This window comes from Jaculus jaculus, chromosome 4 (assembly GCF_020740685.1).
Source record: "Jaculus jaculus isolate mJacJac1 chromosome 4, mJacJac1.mat.Y.cur, whole genome shotgun sequence".
NCBI classification, from domain to species: domain Eukaryota; kingdom Metazoa; phylum Chordata; class Mammalia; order Rodentia; family Dipodidae; genus Jaculus; species Jaculus jaculus.
Window position 1 is genome coordinate 169,728,762 of NC_059105.1, and position 18,701 is coordinate 169,747,462.

An 18,701-nucleotide genomic window follows, 5' to 3' on the forward strand; every position below is an offset into this window, starting at 1 on the left:
AGCATGTGCCCAGAAGAGTTCTTCCAGTATTCTACTCTTCTACTAACAGATGGTCAGCCACAAAGCCACTTCAGTTCTTGGCAGTTGGTGCATTCATAGCGGGCACAATTTTAGGTGCTAGCATTGCACCAGCCATGATGGCACCCATACAAGCAGATATCAAAGATACTAAACAGCTGACACAGGAGCAGGCACAAGTACTTACAGCGCTGTCAGAGGCTCTACAGACTACTCATGGTTTATCACTCAAATGCAGAATAAAGTACAACTATAGCAGGAATCTATGAAGTCATACGTAGTCTATTCGTGACTCCCTGGACAATTCATTGACACTTGTTAAGGACACCAGGCCCACGCAACAATGCGTGCAATTTCAATTACTTATGAATAAGCTAGAAATGGAATTAAACACTTTGTTTGCTACTGGCATGGGTGCGGAAACCCCAACATTTAAATCTATTCTGGATAGCAACAAAACTTCATATTGTGAAAATGGTGTATGTGTAATCAATTACCTACAGGTCTTTCTGGACAGAGCAGTAACTGCATACCTGACTGTGCCATTACCATGTGTAGTGGTTTGATTCAGGTGTCCCCCATAAACTTAGGTGTTGTGAATGCTTGATTCCCAGCCGATGGAGATTTGGGAATTAACACCTCCTGGAGAGAGTGTATTGTTAGGGGTGGGCTTATGGGTATTATAGCCAGTTTCCCCATGCCAGTGTTTGGCACATTCTCCTGTTGCTATGGTATACCTTATGTTGGCCAGCGGGTGATGTCAACCCATTGCTCATGTCATTGTTTTCCCTGTAAGCCAAAATAAATCTCTTTTTCCACACAAGCTGCTCTTGGTCAGGTGATTTCTACCAGCAATGCGAACCTGACTGCAACAGTAAAGTAGTACCAGGAGTGAGGTTGTCGCTAGATACCTGATTGTGGCTTTGGCCTTTTAAAGCTGATTTTCAGGAGGAATGTGGAAGGATTTGAAACCTTTGCTTAAGAGACACCTTGCAGTGCCGTAAGCACAGCTTGATGGACTATTCTGGTCAGAGTTGAAAGACCTGAATGCAGTAAGAACTATGGACTGTGAGGTTTGGCTTATGAGGGTGAGAAAGAGCTTTGCTTGGACTGGGCTAGCAGTTTGTATGAGAAGCTTGCTATTATGCCCATGTCCTGAGAAGCTGTGCAGGGTTGCTTTGCATAGAAATGAACTGGTGTGAGCAGAGGGATGTGGCACAGAAAGAAAAATCTTTGGGTGAACTGTTGCCCATTCAGCTGCAATTGAGAGAGAGATTACAACCTTTGAGACTGGGCTAGCTGTCCGGCACTGGGGCAACAGGAAGAATGTAGACTCTTTTGAAAGGGCCTGAATACTCAAGGAGTGGCCTTTTCTTCAAAGTCTGCTTCATTCCCCCCTGGATTAACAAATTGGCACTCTACCTGGTATTGTGGAGTATAAGAAATGCAGGAAAGAGAGGGTCATTGAGTTTGCAACACAGTCTTATGGTTTGAAAATGGCCATCAGCAGTGTGAAGCAGGTTTGCTGGTTGCCTGCACAGAAACCCAATGGGGCCATGAGGATGAACTATGGATTGCAGTGGAGACCCAGTGGAGATTCCAGAACCACAAGATGGCTGCTGAGGAAAGCTGTCAGCCCCAATGAAGTTTTCCAGGTCTGTGAGTAGCCTAGATGGAGGGGTGGAATTGGAACTACAGATTGCTGGTTAGAATTGTCAGACTTGGAGAAGTGTCTTGGCTAGAGTTGTTGGACTTGGAGCTACAGAGTTTGGTGTTTGCCCTGTTTAAATCATGTATTGCTTGAATGTTTCTTTGTTATGCCCAATGCCATCTTTTGCAGTGTGAATGTTTATTCTGTGCCATTATGGGTTTTTGAGGTTGTTGGGTTTTTTTTGTTTTGTTTTTTGTTTTGTTTTTTTGTTTTTTTTTTTTGTATTATGGCTCAGTGAGAAGATCTTGAACTATGGGGATGTATGAACATCATTGGAATTGATAAAAACTATGGGGACTTTTAAAGTTGGATGAATGCATTGCATTTTACATCATGAATGGTTACCAATTTATGGGGGCCAGGGGCAGAATGTGGTGGTTTGATTCAGGTGTCCCCCATAAACTTAGGTATTCTGAATGCTAGGTCCCCAGCTGATGAAGATTAGGGAATTAATGTCTCCTGGAGGCAGTGTATTCTTGGGGACGGGCTTATCGGTGTCACAGCCCGTTTGCCCATGCCAGTGCTTGGCATATTCTCCTGCTGCTACGGTATACAATATGTTAGCCAGGGAGTGATGTCCAGCCTCTGATCATGCCACCGTTTCCCCTGCAATCGTGGAGCTTCCCCTCGAGCCTGTAAGCCAAAATACACCTCTTTTTACCACAAGCTGCTCTTGGTCAAGTGACTTCTACCAGCAATGCGAACCTGACTGCACCACCACAGAAGCTGGGCAATGTGCTTGTCCAACCTGTACAGTCATACATCTGGGCAGACATTTCTAACAAACCCCAGTACTATCCTTTAGATGACACCTTGCATCTTGGAGCTAATGCCTATGTAGCCACCAAATCTTTGCTTACTGATTTGCAGATTTCAGGAGTCTCGCTGATCCCCTTTTATGATACTGGGATATGATCTAGGTAACTTTGTGTTCTCCATTTGTGGAACTATGCCACTTAAGGTCACCACTTATTTTTTCAATGTTACATCTTGGGAATACTCGTCACTTTTGTGGCAGTTGCCAGAAGGACGCCATTTGGCTTCTAACATGTATAAAGTGACCGCCAACTTCTCAACCAAGTCCATGACTCGTATCTCCACAATCACGGCACCACAGTCTGTCTCATGTCTTTGATTCCCGGCGTATGAAGCTGACCAACTCAATGGCATCAGGTGTTACAGGGAGGCAGGAGCCTCTATCTACAAGTTACAAGACCTCCTACAGCATAAGCAGAGACAGCTTACAACATGGACGACACTGTCAAAAAATACTTCCAAAAATATGATAACACAGGTCGATCACATGCCTCATGTGGCACGTGTTTTATGGACCGACAGGTGACCTGGGTCTCTGAGGTCCGAGACATTGGACACTGCACCTCTCTGGAAGACTGGCACGCCTGGATACAACATGCATTTGGACTTGGAACCCGCTTCACTAGTTTAAACAAGTCCTTTATGCATGTGCTGGCATTGTTATGCTAACTGTCTGAGAATATTTTTTTTTTTTTTAAGAATATTGTTTTTCTTTTGCAGACAGGGATTGTACAACATCATTGATAAGGAGACCAGCTGGCCCATAGAAAGCCCACTGGAACATGTCTAATATGAAATATCTTTCCAAGCACAGGTTTTGCCCTGTACATTTGGGAGATAGATTTTTTTTTTTTTTTTTTTTTTTTTTTTTTTTTTTTTTTTTTTTTTGAGGTAGGGGCTCACTCTAGCTCAGACTGACCTGGAATTCACTATGTAGTCTTGTAGACTCAGGAGATAATTTTTTAAACAATATTGGAAACATTGTTTGGACTACGAGACTAGACATATATTGTGTTGATTGATAGGACACACCTCACCATTGACTTGCTACTTTTGTAAACGGAGATGGTCAGCAGTTATTGGCATCAGGCATGAGCAAAATAATTCCTTGTTTACTACATTTTTGTGCCATATGCTTCACCACGACTTGGCAATATGATTCAGACAATGGCGTGAACAAGTGCCTGTGCTAATGGTCGGATTTTTGGTATCCTTGTACATCTCTAATAGATGTTACACATACCCTGCCATGACCAACCAATGATTAGGCATGACCTTGATTCTGTTGCCCTCATGCCTAATTTCTCTTGGTGTTCTATAGAACCTACTGATAAGAACCCACCACTTCCCATCAGATTGTTGGGAGGAATATGGCTTGAGGGAGTTGGTACAACCTTTTGCTAAGTTTTGTTTGTTTCAACTTTCTGCTTGACTTGGAAATTTTAAGAACAGTCTTTTATTAAATATAAACTGTTGAAACACTCTCCTAATGTGATACGTTGAGTTGTTTTAAATTAGTGCTAAAATATGATTGCTTGCTGTGTTTTTCAATTTTGCTATGGATTTACAGTGTGTTATGCTTTAACTTTTTGAGGCTTGTGATGCCCCTTCACCCCCTAGGACTGGGGCATCAGGGGGTAGGATATTAGGAGCAATAGTTAGGAATTAAAATGGAACAGTCACTCAGCAGTGACAAGGTCACCATGGCAACCAGGGGCCATGCAAGTTGATATGCAAATGAGCTAACCCTAAGGTGGCTATCAGCAGCCAGGATAACCGAGGAAAACATGGGTATAAGAACCCCAGCAAAAGCTCAGAAAATTGTCACTCAACCCAAACAGGCAGACTCCATGTCTCTCTCTATATTGATACCCACGTTCGAGGCCACCCTGAGACTTCACAGTGAATTCCAGGTCAGCCTTGGCTAGAATGAGATCCTACCTCAAAAGATCAAAAAAAAAAAAAGAACAACAACTGATTCTACTAAGGTTACATTTTAGTGACCTTAAAATATGATTTATTTTTATAATAATAAAATTTAAATTTCCTGAAGAAATCAACCATGCAACAAAGTATAATTAGTTGAGCCTGAAGAAAACCCAACACTGTCTAACCTCCAATCTTTTCTTTTAAATATTTTATTTATTTATTTAAAAGAGAGGGAGAGGAAGAGAAAGAGAGAATAGGCAAGATGGGGTCTCCAGCCACTGCAAACAAACTCCAGATGCATGTGTCCCCTTGTGCATCTGGCTTACATGGGTTCTGGGGAATTGAACCGGGGTCCTGAGGCTTCTCAGGCAAATGCCTTAACCACTAAGCCATTTCCCCAGCCCCTAACCTACAATCTTTAACATGTATATGACATAAATTCAAAATAAAATATTTATATAACACAGAAAGGCAAAAAAGACATATATGAATATATAAATTTGCTTTTATCAAATTATTTTAGCTGTTTCCTAGACAGTGCTGAGCTAGAGGTCAGCCTCAGTGAAGATGAAGGTCGCAAAGGCTTTAGAGATCTTGATTCTGCTTGCTGTCTTAATTTGGCCTTGTGCTGAGGACATCATATGAAAATATCTGTTCTTTGGATTGGGTGATGGTTTCTGTTAACCCTTCCACTGAGAACAGAAACAATCTATACATATGTGATGATGAACGGTTTCTGGGAATGGGCTGCCCTGTGACTTGGATACAAACATATTTATGCTGTTTTATACGCCCTGCTCATAAATGTAGCACCAGGAAAATGATTGTCTCAGAGGATACAGTCCTCTTCCTAACTGAAATATATACTTTATTCCAAGGAATATTCACAGTGAATCTCACACCATCCCTTTGGAATGTTCTGAATCTCGGAAATCAGTATGGCTTATGGCAGTTTGTACTGATGATGAAATAAAATTGAAACCAAGTCCCTTTATCATGAAACAAGGCCAGACGAGTTAGGATTACTAAATTTTCATCAAGGTGTCTCCCATTAAGAAGTGAAAGCCATGAATTTTAGTTTCATAAATTTTGTCATAAAGCAGCATTTTTATTAAAGTTTTATGAGCATATAAAAATATTTTTTAAACACATCCAATAAAATTAAATACTTAAAAAACTAATTTTATTTACCCCCTGAAAAGGGAGATCCCAGCATTCTGAACTTCTGAATTTGGGCAGGGATGACTGAATATGAACATCTTCTGGTTTTACATTTAATTTCTTTCTTATCTGGAAGTAGGACAAGAAAATAATTAGTTTTGTCAAAATACATATAAAATGTAATCAACTTAGAAACTGTAAAATAAATAAATAAAATGTAATCCACTAGCAGAACAGTTATATTACTCTGAATTAATATTTTGTTAACAGTTTCTTAACCCTCTCATGAACATAAAGCTAACTAATGCTACCACTAGATAAAGCAGGATGCCTACAGTTTCTTCTGCTCCAGTCTTTCCACTGCAAGCTACAGATTCTGTAACACGTGAATCTACTGATGGCTGCAGTACCAAGAGTACAACAATAGCACTTATTATCTGTAGGTAAACCTCCACATCAGCTACACATTCATAATTCTTTAACTCGACTCTGTGGAATACTAAATCCTCTTCAGACACATTATGTGATTTTATCTCTAGATCTTTATAAAAACTATTCTCTCAATCCAAAATCTTCTTCCCAATATTTCCTTCTTGTGAAATATTCCAGACTCACCTCAAAGTTATTCTTCATAAGCATCACCCTTATTTATGTACATGCCTATCCTGTTCATCACACTATAACTCTCTAAATAGAGGGCCCTGTTTTACTTTCTTTTTTGTTTGCTTGTTCTGTTTGTTTAGGTTTTTGTAAAGTTAGTTTTTTGGGGGTTTTGTTTTTATTTTATGAGGCACAGTCTCATTGTAGCCCAGGATGACCTAAAAATCACTCTGTAGCCCATGCTATCCTTGAACTCACAAACTCATGATAATCCTCCTACCTCAGCTTCTTGAATGCTGGAATTAAAGTCATATACCCAGCTGTTTGGTTGGTTGTTTTTTGTTTTTTTTTTTTTCCAACTAGGATTACACTCTAGCCCAAGTTGACCTGGAACTCACTCTGTAGCACTACGCTAGCCACAAACTTATATCATTCTCCTATCTCAGCCTCTTGAGTGCTGGGATTAAAGGTGTGCACCACCACCTCTCACTCTGTTTGCTGTTTAAGAAAGGATTTTGGGACTGGAGAGATGGCTTAGTGGTTAAGCACTTGCCTGTGAAACCTAAGGACCCTGGTTTGAGGCTTGATTCTCCAGGACCCACATTAGCCAGATGCACAAGGGGGTGCATGTGTCTGGAGTTTGTTTGCAGTGGCTGGAGGCCCTGGCACGCCCATTCTCTCTCTCTGTCGCTTTCAAATAAATAAATAAATAATAAAAAAAATTATAAAGAAAGGATTTTGGGACTGGGCATGGTAGCACATGCCTTTAATCCCACCACTTGGGAGGCAGAGGTAGGAGGATCACCATGAGTTTGAAGCCACGCTAAGACTACACAGTGAATTCCAGGTCAGCCTGGACCAGAGTGAGACCCTACCTCAAAAAAACAAACAAAAAAAAAAAAAAAAACCAAACAACAACAAAAAACAAAAGGATCTTGGGGCTGGGAAGATGGCTTACTTGTTAAAGGTTCAAGCTCACAAAAGCCTCAACAGCCTAGGTTTGATTCCACAATTCCACAGTGCCTACATTAGTACAGACACAAAGAGGTACATGCGTGAGGAGTTCATCAATAGTGGCAAGAGGCACTGGAACACACATTCACATATTCTTATTCTCTCTCTTTTTTCTCTCTCACATACATATATACCTACATACGTACATACAGTGTCTTGTTATGTAGCCAGGGTACAGTGCATATATCAGGCTGGTCTTAAACTTGCAGTAATCCTCCTGCCTCTGCCTTTCAAGCCCTGAGAATGTAAGCAAGTAGACACAGTACTCTTTATATATATATATGTATGTATGTGTGTGTGTGTGTGTGTGTGTGTGTGTATACACACACACACGCACACATACATACATATATACACATGTATGTATATATATATGTATATACATATGTGTGTATATATAAATATATATGTGTGTGTGTGTGTATGTGTATATACATATATATAGGGTAGGGTAGCTGAGTGGAATTCACTAATGTAGTCTCAGGCTGGCCCTGAACTCACAGTGATCCTCCTACCTCTGCCTCACAAGTGCTGGGATTAAAGGCATACACGACCGTGCCTGGCCTAATTCCAATATAAATGGCTGATGATAAACTTAATTAAATGAATAAATACATGGGATGTAGTCACAAGTTAGAAATCATTTGTTTATGGGCTAGAGATGGGTTACTGGTTAAGGCGCTTGCCTACAAAGCCTAAGGATCCAGGTTCGATTCTCTAGGTCCCACATAAGCCAGATGCACAAAGTAGTGCATGCATCTGTAGTTCATTTGCAATGGCTAGAGGACCTGGGCGCCCATTCTCTCTCCCTCTCTCTCCCTCCCTCCCTCCCTCCCTCCCTCCCTCCCTCTCTCTCTCTCTCTCTCTCTCTGTCTCTGTCTCTAATAAATAAATAAAAATGAATAAAAGAAATCATTTGTTTAGTGACGGAGAGATGACTTAGCAGCTACGGTACCTGCCTACAAAGCCTAAGGGCCCAGGTTCAGTTCCCAAGTACTCACATAAGCCAGATACACAAGGTGGTGCATGCATCTGGAGCTCATTTGCAGTGGGTGGAGGCCCTGGCATACTAATTATATTTCTCTCTATACCTGCCTTTCTTTCACTCAAATAACTACAACATTTTTTAAAGAAATAACTTGCTTAAAACTTAAATATCTAATTTTCACAATTCAAGTAAATTTATATGGACTGAGGAGATGGCTCAGTAGTTAAAGACTTACAGATCCTGCCAGCCCATGTTCAATTCCCTAACACAAAAGCCCAACACAAAAAGTGGCATAAGCAGTTGGCATTCTGTTTGCATTGACAAAGACACTGGTACACATCCATCTATCCATCCATCCATCCATCTATCCATCTATCCATCCATTTTAAAATAATTTGGTCAGATATGGTGGCACATGCTTGTAATCCCAGCACTTGGGAAGCAGAGGTATGAGAAGTGCGGCGAGTTCAAGGCCAGCCTGAGATGACAGACTGAGTTCCAGATCAGCTTGGGCTAAAGTGAGATCCTGCCTCATTAACCAAAAAAAGAAAAAGAAAAAGAGGGCTGGAGAGATGGCTTAACGGTTAATCACTTGCCTATGAAACCTAAGGACCCCGGTTCAAGGCTCAATTCCCCAGGACTCACATTAGCCAGATGCACAAGGGGGCACAAGCATCTGGAGTTCGTTTGCAGTGGCTGGAGGCCCTGATGTACCCATTCTTTCTCTCTCTCTCTGTCTGTCTCTTTCTCTGTGTGTCTGTCTCTCTCAAATAAATAAATAAAACTTAAATTAAAATTTAAAGAAAGAAAGGCAAGATTTCCCCACCAAATATGACTAGTCCCATAGTTGAAACCTCCAATAAGAATTACTTAGAAGAGGGCTGGAGAGATGGCTTAGCAGTTAAAGCATTTGCCTGCAAATCCAAAGGACCCAGGTTCAATTCCCCAGGACCCATGTTAGCCAGATGCACAGGGGGCACACACATCTAGAGTTCATTTGCAGTGGCTGGAAACCCTGTCGTGCCCATTCTCTCTCTCTCCCTCTTTCTCTGTCAAATAAATAAATAAAAATAAATTAAATGTTTAAAATAATACTAAAAGCCAGGTGTGGTGGCTCACACATTTAGTCCCAGCATTCGGGAGGCAGAGGTAGGAGGATCGCCGTGAGTTTGAGGCTACCCTGATAATACAGAGTGAATTCCAGGTCAGCCTGAGCTAGAGTGAGAACCTACCTCGAAAAAAAGAAAAGAAAATTGTACTAAAGAGACAATTGTTGGGCTGCAAAGTCACTGAGAAATCCTGCTGGAGCTGAGCTGAAAATCTCCTCCCTGTAGACCAGCTGACAGAAAGCTGGAAAAAGCTATGCTGCATGCAACTCCATGGAGAAAGTTACCAGAGGAGATAAACAACAATGGACTGGACACTGCAAACCCTAAGTTTGGCCAACCAGGCCAAATGAACCAACAGGTGCAATAGTGGCATATCTGTTATGGGAGAAACCAACCACTCTCTGATTGAACTGGAAGCCCACTCTATGGGAGGGAATACATATCTGATGCTGAAAACCTATGACATGGAAAGTCATGAGCCCTAGGGCTGTAATATCTGCTGCTGTCTGGCTAAGTGTATATATTGTGCTCACCAAACTGCCAAGTAAGCCCTTCTCTTAATGTTCATACTCATTTATTAATGCTACTCTCACTTTTGGTTGCAGAACCTTCTCTTTTCAGATGGTGGTGACCTCTCAGTTGACTCAAAAGGCAACACAGTGCTAAGAAAAAGCAACAGAGGAGTGATCAGCACTAAAATATCTCTATCACACCCCCTAAGGCTCAAGATCCATTGCAGAAGAGGTGGCAGAAAGAATTTAAGAGCCAAAAGAAGGGTAGGACTCCTTATAATGCACTCTTCCAGACACAAAATGGCCTGGATATCCATCCATAACCTTGCAGTGCCTGACACTACCTACATAAGACCATCATACTATAAAGAAAAGATGATGGGAGAATGGAATTTCAAAAGGGAAAGTGTCAGGGGGGAGGGAGGGAATTACCATGGGTTATTTTTTTTTATAATCATGGAAAATGTTAATAAAAATTTAAAAATTAAAAATAAATAAATAAATAAAACATGAAAAAAAGAAAAGATGACATCAAAATAAAAGAGAGATGAAGAGGGAGAGAGGATATGATGGAGTATAGAGTTTGAAAGGGGAAAGTAGGAGGGAGGAAATTATCATGGTTTATTGTTTATAATTATGAAAGTTGTCAATAAAAAAAGAAATGCAAAATGCCAAAAAAATTTAAATAAAATAAATAAATAAATAAATAAAAAGACAGTTAGTAAAATACTCTCAATATGGGGCTGGAGAGATGGCTTAGCAGTTAAGCGCTTGCCTGTGAAGACTAAGAATCCCAGTTCGAGGCTTGATTCCCCAGGACCCACGTTAGCCAGATGCACAAGGGAGCACACACGTCTGGAGTTCGTTTGCAGTGGCTGGAGGCCCTGGTGCGCCCATTCTCTCCCTCTCTCCCTCTCTCTGTCTGTTGCTCTCAAATAAATAAATAGAAATAAACAAAAAAACCTCTCAATATCATTAAGCCCAAACACAATGAACATTATAAAGCAAAACTCATATAAATTAGGTTTAATTTACCTTATGTAAATCAGATGACGACTTTTTCTTTTTTCCTTCTGTGACAATCTCTACAAAAACCAAAAATATGGTAATAATTATTATTTAACGTCTAAGCAAGATAAACAATTGAATGAATGATATCATTTTATATCTATTCCTTGTTTTAAATTAACTTGCTTATACTTAGAATATATTTTGCGGGCTGGAGAGATGGCTTAGCGGTTAAGCGCTTGCCTGTGAAGCCTAAGGACCCCCGTTCAAGACTCGGTTCCCCAGGTCCCACGTTAGCCAGATGCACAAGGGGGCGTACGCGTCTGGAGTTCGTTTGCAGAGGCTGGAAGCCCTGGTGCGCCCATTCTCTCTCTCTCCCTCTATCTGTCTTTCTCTCTGTGTCTGTCGCTCTCAAATAAATAAATAAAAATTTAAAAAAAAAAAAAAGAATATATTTTGTGGCTGAGCATGGTGGCACACGCCTTTATTCTCAGCACTGGGGAGGCAGAGGTAGGAGGATTGCCAAGAGTTCAAGGCCACCCTGAGATGACACAGTGAATTCCAGGTCAGCCTGAGCTAGAGTGAGAACCTACCTCAAAAAAAAAAAAAAAAAAAAAAGAATACATATTGACACATTTTATATAACCTGAAAGACTAACCCTAAAGATTAAAAAAAGTTTTTCAAATGTCAGAGTAACAGATGACAACCAAATGTTCCATAAACATCGTATGTGCAATTACAATTTTCAAAAGACAGAAAGTTGGCTCTAAGAACTAAATAGAAATTCCCTGGTTCACACACAATGGTAGAATCATCTGATTAGGTGAATGTTATGATGGGGATTTCAGGTGAGGCTACCTAGAAGGCAATACTCTACAAAATCATTTCCAATTCTCCTTATATATACTCAGTGCTGTAAAACTGGGAATACTGTGAGCTGTTTCATTTTTTTTTTACTAAAAAACTTTATTAATATACAAAAAATTAAGTTTCTTTAGGAAACTTTTCCAATTATTTTGTTTCCCTTCCCTGCTCTTTTTAATTTTTTATTCATTATTTCTCAGACTTCCTAAAGATTTTTCTTTTATGATTTCTCTCATTCAATCAACAAATATTTACCAAATGGCTATCATGCATCTGTCATTGTATTAGGCAGTAAAATTAACATAATAAACAAATCAGACATAGTCCAAAATTTCTTTAGAAATTATAATGTAGCCGGGCATGGTGGCACATGTCTTTAATCCCAACACTCAGGAGGAAGAGGTAGGAGGATTGCCATGACTTCAAGGCCACCCAGAGACTACATAGTGAATTCCAGGTCAGTCTGGGCTAGAGTGAAACCCTACCTCAAAAAAAAAAATATATATATATGTGTGTGTGTGTGTGTGTGTGTGTGTCCTACTGAATTATAGCATAAATTTCCTAATAAAAATAATCTATTTATATCAATATACTACTGCAACTCAGTGAGAACAGGATGATTTTTTCAATAAAAGTAAAGTAATTTGGTGGGCTGGAGAGAGGGCTTAGCAGTTAAGGTGCTTGCCTGCAAAGCCAAAGGACCCAGGTTCAATCCCCAGGACCCATGTAAGCCAGATGCACAAGGTAGTGCCTGCGTCTGGAGTTTTGTTTGCACTGGTTAGATTCCCTAGTGCACCAATTCTCTCTTCCTCTCTCCCTCTCTCTCTCTCCCTCAAATAAATAAATAAAAATAAAAATATTTTTTTAAAAAGCGAAGTAATTTGACAACAAAATGGAAATTTAAGAAATGCAATGTGGTCTGGAGAGATGGCTTAGCGGTTAAGGTGCTTGCCTGCAAAGCCTAAGGACCCATGTTCAACTCTCCAGATCCCATGCTAGCCAGATGCACAAAGGTGAGGCAAGCACAAGGTCACACATACCCACTAGGTGGTACAAGCATTTGGAGTTCAATTTCAGTGGCTAAGGCCCTGGCATGCCAATTCTCTCTCTCTCCAAGTAAAAATAGGGGTGGAGGGATGACTTAGCAGTTAAGATGTTTGCCTGCAAAGCCAAAGGACTCAGGTTTGATTCCCCAGGACCCACTTTATCCAGATGTACAAGGGGGCACAGGTGTCTGGAGTTCATTTGCAGTGGCTGGAGGCCCTGGCACGCCGATTCTCTCTCTCCCTCTTTCTCTGTCAAATAAATAAATTAATTAAATTAAATTCTTGTTTTGTTTTGTTTTCTTTTTCAAGGTAGGGTCTCACTCTAGCCCAGGCTGACCTGGAATTCACTATGTAGTATCAGGCTGGCCTCAAACTCATAGCAAGCCTCCAACCTCTGCCTCCCGAGTGCTGGGATTAAAGGCGTGCATGACCAGGCCCAGCTCTAAATAATTTTTTTTTTTTTAATTAGGGAGGAAAGCAATTGAGGAAGGCCCCCAATACTTGACCTCTGGCCTTCACATATATAAAATGTACACATATGCACATCCATATTCACCTATACACAAACACACATACACATGCAAAAAAAAAAACAAGTAACTGTATACTAAGAGATGTTATAAAAAATACTCCAACATAAACCTAAAGTAACTTTATAAACAGTAAATAAGTTGGAAATGGTGGCGCATGCCTTTAATCCCAGCACTTGGGAGGCAGAGATAGGAGGATACCATAAGGATCACCAGGAGTTCGAGGCCAACCTGAGACTACATAGTAAAATCCAGCTCAGTCTGGCCTAGAGTGAGACCTTTCCCTGAAAACCAAAAATAAATGAATAAAAATAAACAGTAATTATACCTAAAAGACCACAACGTATCCAAAAAATAATATAGCAGAAATACTTTACTCTGAGTTAAGTTCACAAAACTTAACATTAATTTTAATTAATTTTACTATAAGCATTTCCTGAAACTTTGATTACACAACCATGTTACTAAATAATTTCAATAAATTCCTTAAGGTAGACTTTTATTTTTAGATCTGAGGTTGCTACTAAGTGGCCACATGCTGCTCAGCATGATCAAGGCCTTCAGCTCGAGCCCCAGCACTGCTAAAAGATAAGTATTTTTAAATAATTTTAAATAATCAATTTTAAATTTGACAAAGTACATATCATTTTTTTTAAAGTAGTATCAGTTGTGCTGACACTGGAATTACAAATATTTCAAATGTTTCTGTGCTGTCTTACAGCATGGTCTCCTTTTCACAAGTAGAATCTAAAATAATTCATGTCATAAACATTTATCTGAGATATTATCATTGTCAGACAAATCATTTAATGTAATCCTTACATAAACCAAGAGCAGCCTCCTTAAATTCTGAATATTTTCCTTCAACAATTCCTCCTAATGGAATGGAACCTTAGTGTTTCACAAAACATGCTCACTCTTTTTTTTTGTTTTGTTTTTGTTTTTTCAAGGCAGAGTTTATGCTAGTTCAAGCTGACCTGGAATTTCAGGGTGGCCTCGAACTCACAGCAATCCTACCACCTCTGCCTCCCGAGTGATGGGATTACAGGTGTGCCACCACACCTGGTTTTCTTTCTTTTTTTTTTTTTTAATATTTATGCCATTATTGATTTCAGAGAGACAGAAAAAGCAGAGATGCCACTGCAAACAAACTCCAGAGGTATAAGCCAGTTTGTGTATATGGTTTTACATGAGTATTGAGCAATCAAACCCAGGCTGTCATGTTTTACAGGCAAGCACCTCTGATGACCAAACCACCTCTCCAGCCCTAAGCATGCTATTTTTAACTCTTTTGCTTATAAACCAGAGGTGGAAATCAATAATCTTCTCACCCAAATTACCATTGATTCCAATCAATATTCTTTTTGGGTTTTGGGGGGGTTCTTGTTTTTTGTTTTGTTTTGTTGTTGTTGTTGTTGTTTGGTTTTTTGAGGTAGGGTCTCACTGTAGCCCAGGCTGACCTGGAATTTGCTCTGTAGTCTCAGGGTGGCCTTGAACTCACAGGAATACTACTTCTGCTTCTCAGAGTGCTAGGATTAAAGGCGTGCACCACCATGCCCAGTTCCAATTAATATTCTAATTTTATTGCAATAATTTCTCCTTTAAAAAGAGCTGACCATGGGGCTGGAGAGATGGCTTAGCGGTTAAGCGCTTGCCTGTGAAGCCTAAGGACCCCGGTTCGAGGCTCTGTTCCCCAGGTCCCACATTAGCCAGATGCACAAGGGGGCACACGCATCTGGAGTTCGTTTGCAGTGGCTGGAAGCCCTGGCGCACCCATTCTCTCTCTCTCCCTCTATCTGTCTTTCTCTCTGTGTCTGTCGCTCTCAAATAAATAAATAAATAATTTAAAAAAAAAAAAGAGCTGACCATGGGGCTAGAGAGATAGCTTAACAGTTAAGTCACATGCCTGCAAAGCCTAAGGACCCAGGTTCAATTCTCCAGGTCCCAAGTAAGCTGGATGCACATGATGGCACATGTGTCTGGAGTTCATTTGCAGTGGCTAGAGGCCCTGATGTGCCCATTCTCTCTCTCTCTCTCTCTCTCCCTCTCCCTCTCTCTCTCTCCCCCTTTGCTCCTCTCCCTGTCTCTAATAAATAACTAAAAATAAATCTTTTTTTTTTTTTAAAGAGCTGGGCATGCCTGTAACCCCAGCACCCTAGAGACAAGTCAAGAAGATTATCCCAAGTTCAAGGACAGCCTGGTCAACAAATTTTGAGTATCAAACCAGCCTGGATTACATACTGAGATCCTAACTAGAAAAAAAATTAATAACCATTTTTTTAAATTCCCAGATTGAGCCAGGCATAGTGGCTCATGCCTTTAGTCCTAGATTTTCGGAGGCAGAGGTAGGAGGATCACTGTGAATTTGAGGCCAGCCTGGGAAAGTTTTCGTTTTCTTTCATGGTAAACCTAGTCAAAAGCCTATAGCAAGGCTAAGACTGTTATTTGATTAAACGGATATATTATACCCACCAAACTACTCTACATGTTTATATACACCCTAAAAGTTTATATTTATGCCCTTATACTAATAATGCTGCTCTCAGTTTGGGTTGGAGAAGCTTCTCTTTTCAGATGGCAGCAACCACAGGCGGGACTCAAAACTCATCAAAGTGCTGAAAAGAGACAATGGAGTGCAGTGGCTGGAGGTCCTGGCACGACCCCCCTCCACTCTCATAAAAAATTGCAAACAGATTAAAATTAAAAACAAACTATGAGCCGGGCGTGGTGGCACATGCCTTTAATCCCAGCACTTGAGAGGCAGAGGTAGGTGAGTTCAAGGCCACCCTGAGACTACAGAGTGAATTCCAGATCAGCCTGGGCTTGAGTGAGACCCCACCTCAAAAAAACAAAAAAAGGGATGGAGAGATGGCTTAGCAGTTAAGGCATGTGCCTATGAAGCCTAGGAGCTCATGTTCAAGTCTCCAGATCCCATGTAAGCCAGATGCACAGTGAGGCAAGTGCACAATGTAGTACATGTGCCTGGAGTTTGTTTGCAGCAATGTGTGCGCCCATTCTGTCTGTCTCTCTAAATAGAAATGTATGAGCTGGCTAAATAGAAATCTTTGAGCTGGGCATGATGGTGTGCACCTTCAATCCCAGCACTCCCACTCAGGAGGCAGGGGTAGGAAGATTGTTATGAATTTGAAGCCAGTTGGAGACTATTGAGTGATGAGCAATAATGAACAACAACCTAATCAAAGGATCTGAAAGAGCCAGATGTGGTGGCACATGCCATTAATCCCAGCACTCAGGAGGCAGAGGTAGGAGGATTGCCAAGAGTTCGAGGCCACCCTGAGACTACATAATGAATTCCAGAGCAGCCTGAGCCAGAGCGAGACCCTACCTCGAAAAAACAAAACAAAAAAAAAAAATCTGAAAAACCCTAAACTTAAAAAAAAAAAATCCGGGCTGGAGAGATGGCTTAGCAGTTAAACACTTGCCTGGGAAGCCTAAGAACCCCGGTTCAAGACTCAATTCCCCAGGACCCACATTAGCCAGATGCACAAGGGGTGCATGCGTCTGGAGTTCGTTTGCAGTGGCTGGAGGCCCTGGAGCACCCATTCTCTCTCTTTTCTCCCTATCTGCCTCTTTCTCTCTCTGTCACTATCAAATAAATAAATAAAAATAAAAAAATTAACGAAATCCTACATAGTAATCGCATTTTTCATCCACGGAAGTTTTTTGTAACAAGACTCATTAATAACCATGGCAGGAAATTATGTTAAAGCTGTAGATACTGTATCTGGAAGGCAGATTTTGAATTCTGGCTGTCTGACACTAGCTACTAACAGATGCTCATGCTTTTTTTTTTTTAATTTTTTTATTTATTTATTTGAGAGCGACAGACACAGAGAGAAAGACAGAGGGAAAGAGAGAGAATGGGCGCGCCAGGGCTTCCAGCCTCTGCAAACAAACTCCAGACGCGTGCGCCCCCTTGTGCATCTGGCTAACGTGGGTCCTGGGGAACCAAGCCTCGAACCGGCGTCCTTAGGCTTCACAGGCAAGCGCTTAACCACTAAGCCATCTCTCCAGCCCCAGATGCTCATGCTTTCTAAATCCCAGTTTCATCTACAAGTTACAAATAAATAACTTCTACATTAGTTTTTGAAACAAAGTCTGTATAGTTTTTAGCATAGTGATTAGCAGGTAAGTATTCAAAAGTGCATATATTAATTGCAAAATGAGATTGACAAATATTCAAGGATGTTGACTATTGAAAACCTGAAGTTTATTTGAACTTTCCTGTTTGAATTCAAATTTTCAGTTGAAAGCTGGGTGTGGTAGTTTTAACATCTTTAATCTCAGCAGAGGTAGGTGGATCACTCTGAGTTAGAAGCCAAGTTAGAAGCCAGCCTGGAACTACAGATCGAGTTACAGCTCACCCTAGACTAGAGACTCTACCGAAGGAAAAAAAAAAAAAAAAAAGCTGGCGTGGTGGCACATGTCTTTAATCCCAGCACTCAGAAAACAGACATAGGTGGATCACCATGAGTTCAAGGCCACCCTGAGACTATATGGTTAATTCCAGGTCAGCCTGAACCAGAGTAAAACCTTACCTAGAAAAAAAAAAAATTCCCAGGTATGATGGCACATACCTTTAATCCCAGCATTTAGGAGGCAGAGGTAGCAGGATCACCCTGAGACTACAAGTGAATTCCAGGTCAGCCTGAGCAAGAGTGAAACCCTACCACAAAAAAAAATCAAAAATAATAATTAATTAATTAATTAATTAATTAATTAAATAGAGGGGCTGGAGATGGTTCAGCAGTTAAAGGCCCTTGCTTATAAAGCCTGATGGTCCAGGTTTAATTCCTCAGCATCCATGTAAAGCTAGATTCACAAAGTGATGTGAGTTCATTTGCAATAACAGGAAGCCTTGGTGCACCCATATACCAACCCCCTCTGTCTGCCTCTTTCTCTCTCCCTTTTTCTCAAATAAATAAATTTAAATAAATTCACTTGAAAACTGGATTATGACTCCACTGTAATAATTTGATATACTTTGATTACCATTTGTACTGTCATTATCCCTTACTCTTAAGCACTTTATTACTTCCTTTAACCATTAATAAATTTATCTCTGGTGTTTTTTGTTGTTGTTGTTTTTGATTTTTCAAAGTAGGGTTTCACTCTAGTCCAGGCTGACCTGAAATTCACTATGTAATCTCAGGGTGGCATCGAACTCAAGGCGATCCTCCTACCTCTGTCTCCTGAGTGCTGGGATTAAAGGTGTGCGCCATCAGGCCCGGCTCTCTCTCGTGTTTTATACTTCCCCACATAAATCTGACATGCTACACTTATCAGTTATATGAATTACTTGTTTTGTGTTTAGCTTAAGGAAACCAGAACTGGGCTTCTGCTGCTTGCAACTAAGAGCGCACTGTAGGCAAT

The 18,701-nt window shown here is 40.6% G+C and overlaps 1 protein-coding gene across 2 annotated transcripts in view; it reads right to left on the minus strand.

The window, feature by feature from the left end:
- Nucleotides 1-18,701, minus strand: part of Senp7 (SUMO specific peptidase 7) — a 179,383-nt gene that overhangs the window by 157,625 nt on the left and 3,057 nt on the right. For both annotated transcript variants that reach the window (XM_045147156.1, XM_045147155.1), the window contains exons 2-3: nucleotides 10,894-10,943; nucleotides 5,666-5,764 (exon numbers count right to left, since the gene is read on the minus strand). In XM_045147156.1, coding sequence (XP_045003091.1) covers nucleotides 5,666-5,764; nucleotides 10,894-10,943 — 149 coding nt within the window. The remainder of the gene's footprint in view (nucleotides 1-5,665; nucleotides 5,765-10,893; nucleotides 10,944-18,701) is intronic.